The sequence below is a fragment of the Metarhizium brunneum genome, chromosome 1 (genome assembly GCF_013426205.1).
Source record: "Metarhizium brunneum chromosome 1, complete sequence".
NCBI lineage: Eukaryota > Fungi > Ascomycota > Sordariomycetes > Hypocreales > Clavicipitaceae > Metarhizium > Metarhizium brunneum.
Genome location: NC_089422.1, coordinates 5,504,399 through 5,520,733, shown reverse-complemented (window position 1 = coordinate 5,520,733; position 16,335 = coordinate 5,504,399). Strand labels below are relative to the sequence as shown.

The window sequence follows — 16,335 nt, the reverse complement described above, 5'->3', positions numbered from 1 at the left end:
CGGACTCATACGCCATTCGTTCATTTCCGCCTTTACCACAATGGCCCGCGCACTCAGCGCACCATCCAACCTCCCGTCACTCGTCAAGACCACGTTTGCAAAGGCCCTCTCGGGAGGCGACCTGCATTACTTCCCGACAAAGGTCACCGTCCTACCCGTCAACTCGGTCCCCGTGAGCCCGCCCGGTTTCCACCTCACCATCAAACAGCTCCCGCATCCGCCAAATGCTAACATAAACGACGAGCCCCAAGTTCCAACTCCGCTTCTCGCCAGCACTCGCCAGCAAGCCCAAACCACCACCGCAGCAAGATGCGTCACCGTCCCCCAACCAGCCGTCTGATCCGTTTGCCAACCCCCCGCCGGCACTGTACATTGCCGACGTCGGCCCATCGCACTACCTGGTGCTCAACAAGTTCGCCATAGTACCAGAGCACTTCATCCTCGCCACAAAGGAGTTCAAGCAGCAGACCGACGCGCTGGAAGAGGCCGACCTGGAGGCCACGCTCGCGTGCATAGAGGCATTCGCGCGGGCCGACGGCGAAGGGCTGTTCGCCTTCTTCAACAGCGGCGAGCACTCGGGCGCCAGCCAGCCCCACAGGCACATCCAGCTGCTCCCCATTGCCAGGATGCGCGACGGGCTGGTGTCAGGAGACGACGACGGCCACGCGCCGTGGGACGTCTTGGCGCACGACGGGGGGCGTCTCGAGCAGGCGCCGTTTGCGGTGTTCTCGGAGCCCATAGCGCCGGGCATGTCGGGCGCCGATGTACACGGCGCGTATGTGCGTTTGTGCGGGCGGGCGCGCAGGGCCGTCGGCGAGCGGGCGCCGCGTGAGGGCGAGATGAGCTACAACATGGCCGTGACGAGGAACCGGCTCGTGATTTGCCCGAGGCTGGCGGAGGGCGCGGCGGTCTGCGGCCGGGGGGGGCAGGACGTGGGCCGGCTCGCGCTCAACGGGACGGTGCTGGCTGGCACGGCGCTGGTCAGGAGCGAGGACGAGTGGGAGGCGCTGCGGGCGAATCCTGGCTGTCTGGCGGATGTGCTGGGGAAGATTGGGCTGCCGGGACAAGTCTAGGAGAGGGCGGTGTGAGTACGCGGTAGATTGGCTGTCTTGCATCTTGTATCTTGCGTCTGGGCTGGTGTGAAACCAGTGCCGTGGATATACTGTCACCAAGCGATGTTATATAATGCGGTGGATATTAGCCTCGACGCCTTGCCTTCCGGCGGCGTTACTTTACATCAAGTGTACAAAACTAGCCGTGGGCCAAACAAAAACAACTTCCTAGCCAAGAACAAAAGAAATTTGATACGTGCCCTCATCGTGTCGAGAGGCCTCTCTTGCTTCCGGTATTAGTAATCCCGTCCCGTCACCTCTTTGTATTTCGCATGGCAAGTCTTGCCAGAGAACTTGCGAGACCCCCCATGGTCTTGAATGTACCGGCCGACTTGTTCCCAGAAGACCTTTGGCCTGCCGCCGGGCTTTCGATAGAGCGGGACGGCTCTTTTCAAAAGTTCAATCTAGCACCAGCACGTTAGAGCACGACAAGGTACACGGAGCGCTTGGCACACAGAGGCGTACATCTTTATCCGACCAGGCTGGTTTCCTTTCGCGATCCCTAGGGGGCAAGGTGAACTGTCTGACGCGACCGCGTAGAGTTGACTCTGCCAACTTTGACCCGAGCTTCTTCTGGATGGCCGCGTAGGGCATGCCCAGTCTTCTGCATTCCATCAAGATGCGGTCTTCTTCTGCTCGACGGGCAGCAGAAGACTCAACCGGCGGCAGAGGGTCTACTGGAGCCTCGCTGGCAGCATGTGGCCGGCTGGCTTCGGCGTAGGCAGCCGAGGCCGGGGTATGATTCCCTTGGTCTGGGTTCGCCGGGGGAGGGGACACTGTGGCTGTAGAGATGCTACCGGCCGCAAGGGTAGTTTCCGTGCTTGAGGCCGGTGAGAAGGAGCGTGCTCCAAGGTAACTGCCGCCGAGGGGATCCATGCCAAAATAAGGCATAGGAACCGCATTGTATGTTGTGTGTGTCGCGGGAACAATACTTGGTGCCATGCGGTATACTTGCTCGGCTGGCATTGCCGTGCTTGCATTGAGAAAACCGAACCCGTAGAGGGGATAGGGATTCCAGCCGTAAGCCTCATTGCTGAAAGGGATGCCATCATGGAGGTCAGGAAGGGCTTCAGGGGGGGGTGTAAAAGGAAACCCGTTATGGTGGTAGTTCATCATGGGGGGAGGGATTGACGGCGCGTTTATTGTTTCCTCCAGAGGTGATTCCTCATTGACGGACTCATAGTGAAGTTTGTCCTGGCTCAGAGTAAAGAATTCTTCGTTGAAGCTCTACATTTTATTAGTGCTGGAAATGAAAGCCGAGGAGATCAAGACGTACCTGGTTGGGTCCCCATTCATAAAAGGCCATGTTGATATTGCTTAGGAAAGCAGGCAGCTCTATACACGCACGTTGCTACTGTCAAGGTCTTGACGCGATGTGGGAATGTGCAGGCTGGGGCCGGTGCTGGTGATTCAGGCTCCTGCTTGGAAAGTTAATATTGGGACAACTAGGGGTGCTCGTGATAAACAGGGCCGTGCTGGGGGAGAATTTGGTGTTTTCATGGGTCAAATTCGTGGAGCCTGTTGTCGTGAATGCTTTTAGGGGATATGAAGAAATTCTACACGTACAAGAGTAGTGTTGACTTGTGGTCCAAATCGAGGTGCAAGAGAACAAGGGAGGAACAAGCGAGCAAGCAAAACTAGAAATTTAAAAGCAGGAGTTGGTTAGGTGAGTGAAGAAACGAAAAGCAGATGAAAGAGATGGGATGCCAGGCTTAAATAATCATAGATTCAGAAAGTAAAGTGAGCCGAGAGTAAAGTGAAGTTTATCTGCACAGCTGGCAGCTGGCAGCGGCAGGGGTCGGCCCCAAGCCTCGAATGTATTTGATCCTGTGCTCCCATTCATATTCATACATGTATCAAGCGGCTACGTTATTGTTGCTGCGGCTCAATTCACAGGTCAAGTTGTCTGGCTCTTCCGGTATTCCTGATGCAGTGTTGGACCGTTTCGTTCCTCGCAGTCCCATTCTCCACCAGGCCAATACAGTGAATCAAGTGGAAATAGCATTCTGCTTCTTTTTCCAAGTGAGACCTTTGCCTCTTTCGGTTCATTGAGCCCCAGAAGCTTGGGCACATGCCGGGGGCTGAGGCACCAAGATCCCAAAGGGATAGTTCATTTGTCTGGTGTAACGTATAGATTGCCGGCTCTGTTCCTTGCACGCACCGGAATCATGGCGGTTAAGGGTTCACAGTTTGATTTTAGTGCCAGCTGCATGAGATCCTGGTCGTGCCACGAACCTTGTCTCGGATACGTTTTGCTCTTCTTCTAGCTAGCACTGAGTATGACCTCGCTGCTTAGCTGCCTTGTACTTTCAGAGACTATATCCCGTAGAGCTAGACCAGACCCTTATTCTACGTCAAATAATGGACATCATGTTTGAAGCAACATTTTGAAAGTTGGTTCGTGGGATACACCACCCATCTAGATTCTACTCCTAGTGCCGTAGTTGCTAGAGACAGACCGAGCCACATCCTTGCCACAGCTCAAACGTTTCTATCAATCATTTCCAGAGCGTCCATGGAATTCATTAAACCGGCCAGGGATTTTGCATGGCGAGTTGAGAAGTCGGCTTCTGGTCCGGCCTGCCTGGCTCGCACACAGGATACAACGCCAGCTGACCAGATGGCAACGGTCAGAAGTTCAGAACTTTATCAACGTTCCTTGGCCTCTTTTTCCATCGCCATGTTGTTCCACAGATAAACTCGTTGCAGTGCCCGTCTCTTCTCTTGAACACAACACAACACAACAGGACAGACAGACGGCGCCACACATTAATCCAAAACCGTCTGGCCAAGAAGTCTCCATCCTCCGTCTTCCATACTGCAAGATATCGCGTCTCCCCGTTACACCATGTCTCGCGGGTGGCGATACCGAACCACCCACCCAGCCCGAAATCATCTCGTGCGTTGCGCCAAAGCCAACCACCACGAATCCCTGTTTTTTCTCCCACCAGGGCGGTTCCGGAATGCCGGCAAGTGGATTCCCAAATGCCCAATATGCAAGTCATTCTTCCCAGAGGTCGTACAAGCGGCTGCCGCGAAGAAGAGCCATGGCCAGCCAACATGGGCCAGTGACGTCTCCTGACAAACAGTTCGCCGTCCAGTCTTTTTCCTCTCGGCGCCCTGACTGCGCGGATTTCATTGTCGCGTCTTCCTTGCACCTTCCGGGTATGCCAACGGCTGACGAGTTTCGAAATACATGCTCGCTCGCCAAGTCTTGGGACGCCATCGCAACGAGCTGCAAAACGACCCAACTCGACGCTGTGGGAACTGCTTCCAAGTTACACAAGACAATTCATGCATATCGCGTCCAAAAAGGGTTTTTACTTGGTTCCACAAGAGTTGCCGCATCAAACCCGGCACGTAGGGCGACCAATCCAAACGGCAACCGCTGGCCCGGGACTCTTTTATTGCGAGAGCACGGTTCTGACTCAGAAATTTCCTGGAGACCCAGATTTCCCATGTCCGAAATCGTCCTTGGGCCATGCAGGTTTCCATGTTTGGCGAATGGCGTGGCTGGGAAACGGGCTGCGAGAAAATTCTACCGTGGAACGGGGTTCATGGCGGCGCACCATGTAGACGCGGCGGTTTTCTTTTTTTGGCACTCGACACAAACGGAATATGCCATTTTCGTCCATTCTACGCAGGAATGTACCGATTCGATAGCAGCATGGTGCCGGCCAACTTGGCTTGGTTTTTGTTGGCTCACGTCAAGGGGGGGGAGTCCGAATCTTGTGTGACACGCCTTGGGTGCAGTCGCAAGTCTCAAACTCTTGCGTCCCCTCGCAAATTCACTTCAACTCGGAAATTATTGCTGAAGAACCGTGGCAAGATGGTCTCAAGACTTGTGGCAATTGTCCAACCGTGGAGGTCAAGTATTTGAGACTTAGTCGTGGCAAGGAAGCTGTGGTTGTGCCAGGGTTGGTTCCTCAAAGGCTGGACATGAGGGCCAAGATGACTTATAACAGTACTTGGCGGCGTGGAATACATACCTGCCTGGTAGGTACTAGGTATCTAAACTGTTCGAGGACATGGCCATGCTGTTCAATAACTCGGGCGCGTACGTGTTACCCTGCCGTGTTAGTCGACAGCAAAGACACCATTTTGGACGTCAACTGGTGAGCCATTGTCCATGGCGGGAAATGACAGTGTTTAGCATCTTCCACGACGGTCAGGAGGCGAGAATTCACCCATGTCTTGGATCATCACCGAGCCAACGTCATGTCGTACAGGAGTCAGCAGACTCGGCACAGGGTTGTCATCATCTCACGTAAGGCTAGATAAGAACTCTTCAGGCGAGCGCATGTACAAGCTCGACATTGCACACACCCTAGGCTCATCTCATCATCGTAGGCTGCGATGAAGCCCTCTACACTCCTAGGCGGCTCTCTGGCTGCGTCTTCCTCGGGAGCAGTCTCCAATCCATCAACGAGCAAGATCGACGTCCATGCTCACTTCATTCCCGACTTCTACGCCCAAGCCCTTCGAGATGCCGGGCACGTACCCGGTCCCGATGGCATGCCCGCCATCCCGGTTTGTCTCCTTCACCCATCAAACCAAGACGCCCTTCGTCCCTAACACCCTCTCCTCCGCCATGTAGGCCTGGGACCCCGATACACACTTGGACTTTATGCATGCGCAAAACATCACCAAGGCCTACTTGTCGATTTCCAGTCCTGGCGTCTATCTCACCGTGCCCTCAACCATCGCAACCACCAATGCCACAAGGCTCGCCCGCCAGGTCAATGAATACGCATCGCGCCTCAAGGCCCAACACCCCCATCGATTCGGCTTCTTCGCGTCGCTCCCGCTCCCAGACATCCAGGCCGCCCTCGACGAAATCCACCACTGCTTCCACGAGCTCGACCCAAAACCAGACGGCGTCGTCCTCATGTCCAACTACTACGGCATGTACCTCGGCGACCCGGCCCTGAGCCCCGTCTACAAGGCGCTGGACGAGCTGAACGCCACCGTCTTCGAGCACCCGACGACGCCGTGCACCGAGCATAACCACGTACGATTCCACACCAACGGCGAAGCGCCCCCCGTCGCGCAAAAGGAATGGCAGGCGCTGAACCGGCCCGTGGCGAATCGACAACTCGCCGCGCCGACGCTCGACTTCCCCTTCGACACGGCGCGCACATTCGCCGACCTCTTGTACTCCAAGGTGCCGGGCCGCTTCGCACGCATCAAATGGATCATCCCGCACGCGGGGGGCGGCCTGGTTCCCACCCTCGACCGCGTCGTCGGCTACAGCTCGCTGTACCCCGGGCTGAATCTGACGCAGGCGTTTGTGAGGGAGACGCTCGCGAGGAGCTTCTACTTTGACCTTGCGGGCCCGTGGCCAGCCAGGTTTGCTATTCCGTCGCTTGTGCGATGGGTCGATTACACGAATATCGTGTGGGGGTCGGATACGCCCTTTACGCCTTGGGCCATGGCGGCCGCGGGAATATCTGCATTTGACAGGGACGTGGAGGAGGTATTTGGCGGTGAGGAGGAAAAGGCCTACGCTGTGAGATTCGGCAACGCACATGGACTTTTTGAAAGTCGAGTTTGAGGGTTCTTGTCACGGGAGTGTGAGGCTACGAGACTGCTTTGAGTGGGGATTTTGTTGGGGCAATAATTGAGAAGGCTTGCGTGGCTGATGATAATATATTGACATGACTTTGAACATGGTATACTCCTAGTACAATTTGCCTGTGGATGTGAAGAAAAATCGACGCGCAAGCACTCATCCTTGGACTGGCACCACCGACATAAAGGACTTTTTGCCCAAGCCCAAAACTTAACATGGTCGCGAAGCTAGTGGAGCCTTTTGCGTCGTGCCATGGACAAACAGAAATTATAGCAATCTGCCGGATCAGATACTTCCAGAGTACAGAGCAGATCAGACAAGATGATGAAGATGAGGTCGGCAACCCCGACAGATGATTCGTGTCGTGAAAGCCCGTCGAAACCGGCCAGTCTGGACGTAAAGTGATTCGTCCGAGTAACACAACGGCTCTTGCTGTCAGGACCAGCATGACCGAATGGCATTGCCCAAACGGGCAGAAGCAGCCTTCAACAGAGTCGTCATCGAACTACTAGGCTTTCCGGGACGCTTCCTGCGACGCCTTCTTCTGCTGTTCGACCAAAATGTCGACAACTTTGGGCGCAAACTTGATGGATTCCTTCAACATCTTCGCTATCAACTTTGTTCCTGACCGTTCGGTAGCTTTGTCGCCGTCTTTCGCTCCAGCCCGAGAAGGTGTGGTAGCAGCCGCGACAGGCGATGAGATGGATTCCGTCGCGTCGTCGCTGCTCGTGCCGAGGCCTTGTTTTGCAGTTTGGTCGCCTTTCTTGGCCTTGCCATCCGCATACTCGGCTATTGCATGGATGAGCACGGGGGCGACTTCTTTCATGTTGTCGCTGCTCATGCTGAAGGCTCTTTGGGCATTTTTGTCGCCATTTTTGGGTTTGGTATCAGCAATCTTTTTGAAAACACCGAGAGCCACAGAGCCGAGTTCCTTGATGTCGTCGCTGCTCATGCCGGGGGTTTGCTGGGAGGTTTTGTCGCCATTCTTCTTCTTCTTCTTCTTGCCATCGTCGGCGGCAGCGTGAACAGCCTCAGCGAGGAAGCGGGCGGCTGATAGGAATTTTTTGTCGCTCATGCTGGACGTTCTCTAGTTTGTAGGGCTGGCAATGCTGTTGACCTATGATGTGAGGGATGTTGGTGTTTGATGGTATGAGTGAAGCCGACGACTGCATGAGGTCGGTTCCCGCGGTTAAGTATTGTCCAGCGTGATGAGTTAGTCAGGTCCTCCGGTCCCAACAATCCTTTCAGAAATGGTGGCTGCTCGGAGTGAGCAAGAATTTTGCACAAAGACATGGTAGCGGTGTTGAAAGAGCTCAAAAAACTGGCTGCTGTGGAACAAAAACCGGCTTTGTTGAGAGGCCGGGCAGGTTTTCGTTAACGGGCCAGAGTCCAAAGAAATCCATGTCTCTTTTTGAACATGGTCCGTTCTCATGGTTGGCATCACATGTCTGACGGAACTGATTACAATCCGTCCATGCGCAGTTGAAATCCCTGGTTCTGCGTCGGAATCCAAGGTCGCACAAAGAAGGACGGCGTTGGTCTTCATGCTGCCCTTACTGAAGAAACCCGATTCAATGAGAGGTCAAGCTCAAGTGTAATGAATGGTACATGTTCGAACAGGCAAGACACTCCAGCACGATACACGCATTTTGTTCCGCGATATGCAACTCGTGTCCTCCTCGTCCTTGGTGTTGCGTTCTTGCCAAACCGTGTGAATCTCACACAACGCCCGTGGCCTTTGTCTTCTTCAGCTTCCGTTTCCAAAGTGTTCAAGCCTTGGGCGGATGTAGAGCGGGTAGATGTCCCAAGCCAATACGATGTTGATCGATGAACAACCAAAGCCCGTCCAGCTTTACCTAGGCACGGCACCACCCAAGTCAGCTTGTATATATGGAGCGGCATTGCTCTTCCTTTGCGTCCATTATTGTCGGATATTTCAGGCTCCGTTTCATATTTCAGACTCCGTTTCTATTCAACCACAACCCAAAAAGACCCTCGTATGTCGCCCAACATGCGCGCTGAAGCTTGCGCAAACAGCTTTGCGCAAGCCGATACTCTGAATGCAAACCAGAACCCTTCCGGTGGACAAAATCGATCCGTGCTTGCACATGATCCAGCGACGGATTCGCAACGCGGAACCCCGAAATTCGACAGCAATCAAGTCCCCCATCCACAAACCACGGATGCCCCTCGTGGTCCAGCTCGCCAACAAGGACGACAAACCACGGGTACCAATCAAGAAGTCTACGTACCATTCCTCGATTCTCGATTCTACCGACGACGACAGCCCAATGCCGTTCGAGTCGTCAGAACGCGTCATGGTTCCCGTCGAGTCCTTGGAATAAGCGGCGATGCCCGTCGTCTAGACAATCGTGTTGGTAAAAAAGTCTCACGCGATCGGTGTCTCCATGGCCCCTGTTTCCCACCTTGTGTTGCCAAAGATTATATCCTAGGCTTCATAGGTGATAATTCGCGCTCCGGCCGCAATAGCCTGGACGTCTCGAGACTGAACAGCGAGTTCCTCACCATGACGGTATGACAACAAAACATTTTAATCGAGAGTGGAGATACTGACGATAGATGCCACATAGATCAATAGCGCCAAGGGAAAAGCCACCACCAGCCAAGTTAATGGTTGCACCGCTGGAGAGCAGAGCGCAGGCCACTAGGCCGCGCTACAAATGGTCTTTCGCATGTTGCTCGCAGCAGTTTCGATTCCATCAATCGTCGACACTCTCACGGGACAGTGCCCTTGTCCCAGGGACGAGGCACGAGACGGGAAGGATGTTACGTTCAACCAGTCAAGTCACGCCTCCAAGCAAAACGTGGCTCACCGTGTTCAGAGAAAATTTTGCAAGATTTCGTCTAGTATTCTTAGATCTGCGCTGTTTAGCACCGTCAAATAAACAGAGAAAAAAGTCTTTCTCCATGTCCCATCCCAAAAACGCCAGATATGCTCACAAAAAACGGTACAAATCCCGTGCTTCGGTACTGTCGAAGAAGAAAGTATACCCTAGTACATACGAGAAATGTGATTCAAAGAATAATCCTTACTTGAAACAGTTTAATCGTCCCATTCCTCGTCCAACTGGTCAATGAGTCGGTTTTCTGCATCAGAGTTTCGATTTCGTGGACTCGAACTGAGATGGCTGTAGCCTCGTCGGCCGGGAAGACACCTTGCACACGAGGAAAATGCAATGACGAACATATCCTAGGAATCATGGTTAGTATCTTGCGCCCTAGGCGGTGTCTGCCAGGTATACGCACACTAAAGAAACTCCAAATACCTGCCCAGAGACTATAATTCGGCAATTGGCGCCATCCTCGTGCGTTGGAGATGGTTCGGTTGTAGAATACACCACCGAGGACGTACACAAGGAAAGCGACAACCAAAATGATGCCAAACACGCTGCCAGGGCCTACACTTCCTGGCTTGTGTGGCTCTGCTTGCGCACATGCGTGAATAGAGCGGCCTTCGAAAAAGTATGAGCATTCATCTTCGTCGACACCGACGAACGATATGCTTGCTTGGGAGCTGGAGGGGTCTCGGTCACAAAGGAAGGAAATGGTAGTGGACTTTCTTCGTGACGATTTCTCTTCCTTGTCGTCTTTCAGGGTTTCCACCTGGTGAGGCTGGTTGGTCAAGGCCGACTCCTTGTTTGCGTAATTGTAGTTGGCTGAGGGCGATGAAGGAGTCCGGGTACTCTTGTTCGATTTGGTGGTACCGCACGGCGAGCCACCGGTATACTGCAAGACCAGCTTGCGGCCACGACTCACCAAGTCCATCGATTCGGATCTGAGCAAGACGGTTAGTATCCCGAATACTCTGGTTGCAATCATTCGCCAGACCAACCCTATAGAATAGATGCTTCCATGAGACATGTAGTATGCGCTGACGTTGGTCCATTGGCTCTTGGAGATTCCCACCACCTCAGTTACGGGGTCCACAACCGCTCCGCATATGTTCAGAGTAAAGTTCTTGCCATAATCATAACCTCTTGCATGGTAGTCTTTTGCAAGGGCCGTCTTGTGCTGCTTTCCCTTCTCGGAAGGGTGAGCTGTATCAGGTCGCAGGTCGAAGAAACCGCCTGTCCCGGAGGACGCAGTCGCAGTGCACGCTGGCGCATGCGTGGTCGATGATGGGGCTTCTTTTGCGGCGGCAAACGAAGCGACCACCAGTGCCGAACTTAAGAAACTCGTTCGCATCTTGTAGGAGGTGAGGCGATTGTCGTGGCTTAGCAGGGAACGTGCTCGACGAGGTTGGATGAGCGCTCACGGCGCGGCGATAGAGTACTGTCTGGTTGGAGTCTTATCATCAATTGCTCTCTGAACATTGGCCAAAAATAGGAAGAAAAAGAAGAAGAATCTACAAATTAAGCCAAATAGATTGGAACAAGCGATTTGCAGTGAAAAGTAGCGAACGACACTAAAGGTTGGTCGGTGCCTTTGGTGAAAAGTCTCAGCCACTAGGCTGCTCCGCGATTTGTTCTAGGTTGCGACAACTGGCCACATCAAGTGGGCGAATAAGCTCCCAACCTAGGCTGTGCACATGCAACTTGACTTCAGGCAGACTTGAGAGAAGGTGTGACCGAACGCAGCCGCATAACAAAGCTCCCGCTTAGTGCGTGTGGCTTCATGTTCGCCCGCCCCGGCAAAATAATTCATCCGGCTGGCTACCTGCTGGGCTTGGGCTCATCTCCCTGCCGGGAGAGCTAAGCCGCTTCGGGTTCAATGCTGTCATTGAACCCTCGCTGAGACGATGCGGATCCCTAGCTTCAATCAGAAGTTTGCGACCTTCATCGGATTCAGGAGGAGCCGGGCCAGTCTTCGCACACCTGGTCGTCACGTCTTCAAGCGCTCGTCGTACAGTCATTGAAAAGCCTACAGTCGGCCTTAAATAGGCGCTGGGCTTCCTTTTTCTGCTGCATATTGGCCAGCCCTCCATCTAGGCGTTTCGAACTGCTTCGCGTTTAGGCAATACTCGTCATACAGCTCGCAACATGTCCTCATCAAAAACTGCGGCCAAGTCTGCACCTCCGGCTAAGCACGGATACGAGTTCTTCGGCCCGTAAGTCATCCATAGCCATCAACACTAGAGTCTGTTCTGATTGGATTTTTTTCTTTAGTCCCGGCGCCTTTGGCATCTCGTTTGGTCTACCCATCCTCGTCTACGTCTTCACTTTCGTGTGCAACGACATATCCGGATGCCCTGCGCCATCGCTGCTAGGTCCGCGCCCCTTGTCACTAGAGCAGTTGAAGATTGAAGTCGGTTGGCCACAGAATGGAATATGGGGTCTCGCCAGCTGGGAAGCGACTGGTGCAGTTCTTGCCTACTACTTGCTGAACCTCATTTTGTACCGCGTTTTGCCTGCGACCGAGGTAGACGGGACCGTCTTGAGCTCCGGCGGCCGTCTCAAGTACCGATTCAACAGTATGTAGCTACACAGCTCCCAATCGTCCGAGTGCTCAAGCAGCTAATTACCCGGCAGCGTTCTACTCCAACACGGCTACTTTGGCAGCCCTCGCAGCCGGAACTGTTGCTCAAGGCGTCGAATTCCCCGTTTGGGTCTTTATCAGCGAGAACTACCTCCAGATTCTGACGGCAAATATCGGGATTTCCTATGCAATCGCCACTTTTGTGTACGTCCGCAGCTTCAGCGTCAAACCTGGAAACACGCAATTTCGCGAGCTTGCAGCCGGCGGCTGCACTGGCAACCTGCTCTATGACTGGTTCATTGGCCGCGAGCTCAACCCTCGCGTCACAATCCCCTTGATTGGAGAAGTTGACCTCAAGGAGTGGTGCGAGCTGAGACCTGGTATGATGGGCTGGATCATCCTTAACTGCGCTTGGTGTGCTCAGCAGTACCGCAACTTTGGCTTCGTCACCGACAGCATCATCTGCATCACGATTGTGCAGGCCCTCTACATAATAGATTCGTGGTGGTTTGAGCCTGCTATTCTAACAACTATGGACATCACGACTGACGGTTTTGGCATGATGCTTGCCTTTGGCGACCTTGTCTGGGTGCCCTTTGTCTACTCCATGCAAACTCGATACCTCTCCGTGCATCCTCTGTCGCTTGGTCCCGCCGGCCTCGCAGGTACCCTTTCCCTCATCAGCCTTGGCTTCTACATCTTCCGCTCCGCCAACAGCCAGAAGAACACTTTCCGCACAAACCCCAATGACCCCAGTGTCGCTCACCTGAAGTACATTGAGACCAACACGGGCAGCAAGCTTCTAATCACAGGCTGGTGGGGAATCGCTCGTCACATCAACTATCTTGGCGATTGGATCCAGTCTTGGCCATACAGTCTCCCCACCGGACTTGCTGGCTACCAGATTATGGCTGCTGGCGCAGGCGCCGCCGGCCAAGGCGCGTACATCATGAAGGACGGCCGGGAGGTTATTCAGGGCAATGCGCGAGGCTGGGCTGTCCCCATTACCTACTTCTACATTGTATACTTTGCCGTGCTGCTTATTCATCGTGAGCGTCGCGACGACGAGAAGTGCCATCGCAAGTACGGTGAGGACTGGGATAAATACAAGAAGATTGTGCGTTGGAGAATCATCCCTGGTATTTATTAGGTGGTTGTGCAAACGAAGAAACAAAGGACAAGAGGGTCTCGATACCAGTAGGGGAAGAGTGGGAGTCTGAGTCAAACCGGACGGTTGGGCGGACTACATCTGAACATGACTTTACCACGACTGTGGTTTTCGATACGAGGGACAATGTACCCTGTTAGAGCTGTACTAATAAGCTTTGCACCCTAATAAGATTGCATCAACAACAATTGTATCTATACTGGCTTTGCGTGCCGTTAGACGTCACGGATATTTTATCCGATCTTTAGCCCAGCAACGAAAGTGCATTGGAACAATCCAACGACAGAACCCCGCGTGTCTGACATTTACGTCGAGAGTGCAGCCCATTATAAATTGAATAAGCTTGACCGGATGCTTTTGGTAGGTGATGAGATGGAACAGAAGGGGAAGGGATCCTAGCTCCCGTTCGCGCAGATGTTGGGAAGAGTCTGGTAGGCAACAGCATGAACACAGGTGCAAGGCCAACCGACATTTTAAGACACTTCTTCTTGCAACACAAAGCTGATAAACATCAATGAGAACTGTGTCTTGGAGAAGTCGCGAAACCTTGTCTGGTATGCAGTACACATGTATAGGGTAGTGCACTTTGTCTTTGCGCGTATGAGACAATAACATTCAATGTTGGTCTTGGACTAAAACAAACAACAATAACAACCAGACCACATGGGCCATTCAGCAGAATACAGTGCCAAATTATTGAGCCAGTGAATAAGGAATGTGTCTATTCATTACAGCAAGTGCCCGGGGGACGTTGGATGAAATTTGCTCAGAAATTTTACAGCGGCATGCTCGAGCATCTACGAGCATCGCAAGTTTGTGCGACGGCGTGTTCTTCAGCCAAGCCTCATAATGACTTACACAAGTGGTTTAGGAAACTAACCTAAAATCAAGCCCACATACTTGGCTGCAATTCTACCACATTCGATTCTGCAGCTAGTATTATATAGACCATAGTTAAGCCGAGAATCAAGGCATGTTAAGCCGGGAAGGGAAACGTCATCTAGACGCGGTTGATGTTCCGCAGCAAGGGAAACACAGCATGCTCGCATGCTGCCGCTCGACATGGCCACCGGGGGATTCCCTGCTGTGTTATTCACCAGTTTATGAGTCATGAGTCATGACTACTTACCTGGTACGTTTTTGTGGTTTACGCTCTGTTGTGAGCGCCATTATATTTCGCCGACAGACGGCTTTACTCCGTAGACGGCTTGGAAAGGCGGTTAACAAGACCATGAAACAAGTTTGTCCGGGTACGCGAGGCGAAGTGCCGACTGGTCCCCATGCTTCCCCACTGTGAGTGATTCTCTGAGGAGAACCGGAGAAATCGTGAGCAGTCAATCATACCACGTGTGGTCCGTCCCATGACCATTCTCATTTGGCCAAGCTTTTGCGCTTCCGAGCTTTTACCAAAATCTAGACAACAAAAGGCCGATCGTGAGCGAGCGAAGCTCCCCGACTATACTATTGTGTAAGGCGTGCAAACGGCCCGAAAAGAACGCACGCTAACTGCTCGGGATCCCACCAGACTCTTCGAGGCTGAACAACATTGCGGGGATAAAACTTGGGGGTTAGGAGGTACAGCAATGCGGAGTAGGAACGATTAACCCCCCTGTCGGCTGTCAGTGGCGGCTGGGGATGGTACGTGTGTAATTTCCTCCAGATGCCGGCGCCCAAGTCGGGGAATAGCGGCCGCAGTACAACGCGGGCCAAATGACTGTTTCAAGCACATTCGATATATTTGATGAGTTGTGGTACGTGAGTACGGAGTACCGTCATCCGCAATTGTCAATGTTGCATGTCTCGAGTTGACTGCATTGCAGAATCGAGATTCCTGGTTCCTCGCTAAGATAATGCGGGAATGATTGACCAGGCACCAGTGCACAAGTATAAACAGTGATACACGTAACACAGTAGTAGTATAGTCAACCCATCTGGGCCAAGGCTAAGCTGGACTGATTCAAGTCGATTGACGGAGCTGAATCCCGACAACTTCCCGAATGGAATATGTCGGCTAGTGGCCGAGCCGTGTTGTTAATGGACGCCAGTTTTTGTGTATAGACACGTGGTGGAGAATGGTGTTATGACTACTATAGTGGTAATGCTAAAGGTGTACAGAGTACTCCTTAGGAACATTTATTTCGAAGTCCGCTCCGAGGGTCGGTGTGCTATTATTGAGGATTTGCATGTACAAGCTTGTTCATATCGGGTAGGTATTGTGTCTTGTAGATTGAAGGGATAGGAACTATGCTCTTCATGCGTGGAGCAGACCAAATGGGTTGAATCCATGTTCGCATTGTAAGAGGAGAGGCGATGTTCCTGAGGGTTTCAGACCGACGACAATCGAAGCCAACTTGTCGAGTACCGCTCTCTGTCAAAATATTGAATCGGATTTTCCTATAATATTTTGCGTCATGGGTTATTGCCTTCCTCATACGGCATATTGGTATCAGCGGGAGATGCAGGGACCAGAAATAGGCGAGAATATTGTACTTTACGTACTGATGCAGGATCGTTATGGAGTGACATAGCGGGGCCATGATACCAAGCTGGGTGTTTCCATCGTGTCATCGACAACCCTTCGCTGGACATGTCCCCGCGTTAATGCAACCTAGACGATGTTCGGAGCCCTGATAACTCGCGTGGGATGTTAAGTTGATGCATGGCGTTGGACAGGGGTTGAAGCACCCTTTATTAGAGATTATCTGGATAGCCATCATGATGGCGCGTCTCGGTTTACCTCCGTGGCTTGGCCGAAACCTTGGAAGAGAACGGTGCCAATGCGATGAACACATCGTCTGACCTGTGTGGAAGTATTATCGGCCCTTTTCTGCTTGCTCTGTATTTCTTGCATACATAGAAAATTGTCGGAGTATTTGTCGTCAGCATGCTTTCTAGCTGACATTGATCGATCTAAAGTGGAGATAGCCTGGTAGGGCAGCAGATGCCATTACATGGCCATGTACGGAGTAGCTGTTGGCCTACAGAGCAGACAATAATAGATGAACTGGGTGCTTTGTGGTCTGGTGGTTGATAAAGCGCGGAGATTG

General features: G+C 52.8%; 7 protein-coding genes across 7 annotated transcripts; 4 read left to right on the top strand and 3 right to left on the bottom strand.

Moving 5' to 3' along the window:
• Positions 1-40: 40 nt before the first annotated feature.
• Positions 41-1,073, top strand: APA2 (Diadenosine 5',5'''-P1,P4-tetraphosphate phosphorylase 2; the record flags this gene model as incomplete). The annotated part of the gene is made up of 2 exons (XM_014693388.1): positions 41-172; positions 252-1,073. The coding sequence occupies 2 exons, from the start codon at positions 41-43 to the stop codon at positions 1,071-1,073; spliced, it is 954 nt and encodes a 317-aa protein (XP_014548874.1).
• A 275-nt stretch (positions 1,074-1,348) lies between these two features.
• Positions 1,349-2,418, bottom strand: G6M90_00g016550 (uncharacterized protein; the record flags this gene model as incomplete). The annotated part of the gene is made up of 3 exons (XM_014693389.1): positions 1,349-1,516; positions 1,578-2,339; positions 2,389-2,418. The coding sequence occupies 3 exons, from the start codon at positions 2,416-2,418 to the stop codon at positions 1,349-1,351; spliced, it is 960 nt and encodes a 319-aa protein (XP_014548875.1).
• Positions 2,419-5,468: 3,050 nt separating this feature from the next.
• On the top strand, positions 5,469-6,666 carry PATG (6-methylsalicylic acid decarboxylase; the record flags this gene model as incomplete). Its single annotated transcript, XM_014693390.1, has 2 exons — positions 5,469-5,642; positions 5,710-6,666. The coding sequence occupies 2 exons, from the start codon at positions 5,469-5,471 to the stop codon at positions 6,664-6,666; spliced, it is 1,131 nt and encodes a 376-aa protein (XP_014548876.1).
• Positions 6,667-7,192: 526 nt separating this feature from the next.
• On the bottom strand, positions 7,193-7,759 carry G6M90_00g016530 (uncharacterized protein; the record flags this gene model as incomplete). The annotated part of the gene is made up of 1 exon (XM_014693391.1): positions 7,193-7,759. The coding sequence occupies one exon, from the start codon at positions 7,757-7,759 to the stop codon at positions 7,193-7,195; it is 567 nt and encodes a 188-aa protein (XP_014548877.1).
• Positions 7,760-8,695: 936 nt separating this feature from the next.
• On the top strand, positions 8,696-9,353 carry G6M90_00g016520 (uncharacterized protein; the record flags this gene model as incomplete). Its single annotated transcript, XM_014693392.1, has 2 exons — positions 8,696-9,217; positions 9,276-9,353. The coding sequence occupies 2 exons, from the start codon at positions 8,696-8,698 to the stop codon at positions 9,351-9,353; spliced, it is 600 nt and encodes a 199-aa protein (XP_014548878.1).
• A 395-nt stretch (positions 9,354-9,748) lies between these two features.
• On the bottom strand, positions 9,749-10,890 carry G6M90_00g016510 (uncharacterized protein; the record flags this gene model as incomplete). Its single annotated transcript, XM_014693393.1, has 3 exons — positions 9,749-9,895; positions 9,952-10,480; positions 10,538-10,890. 3 exons carry the CDS (start codon positions 10,888-10,890, stop codon positions 9,749-9,751), a joined length of 1,029 nt encoding a protein of 342 aa, XP_014548879.1.
• A 794-nt stretch (positions 10,891-11,684) lies between these two features.
• Positions 11,685-13,270, top strand: ERG24 (Delta(14)-sterol reductase; the record flags this gene model as incomplete). The annotated part of the gene is made up of 3 exons (XM_014693394.1): positions 11,685-11,752; positions 11,811-12,115; positions 12,174-13,270. 3 exons carry the CDS (start codon positions 11,685-11,687, stop codon positions 13,268-13,270), a joined length of 1,470 nt encoding a protein of 489 aa, XP_014548880.1.
• Positions 13,271-16,335: the final 3,065 nt, after the last annotated feature.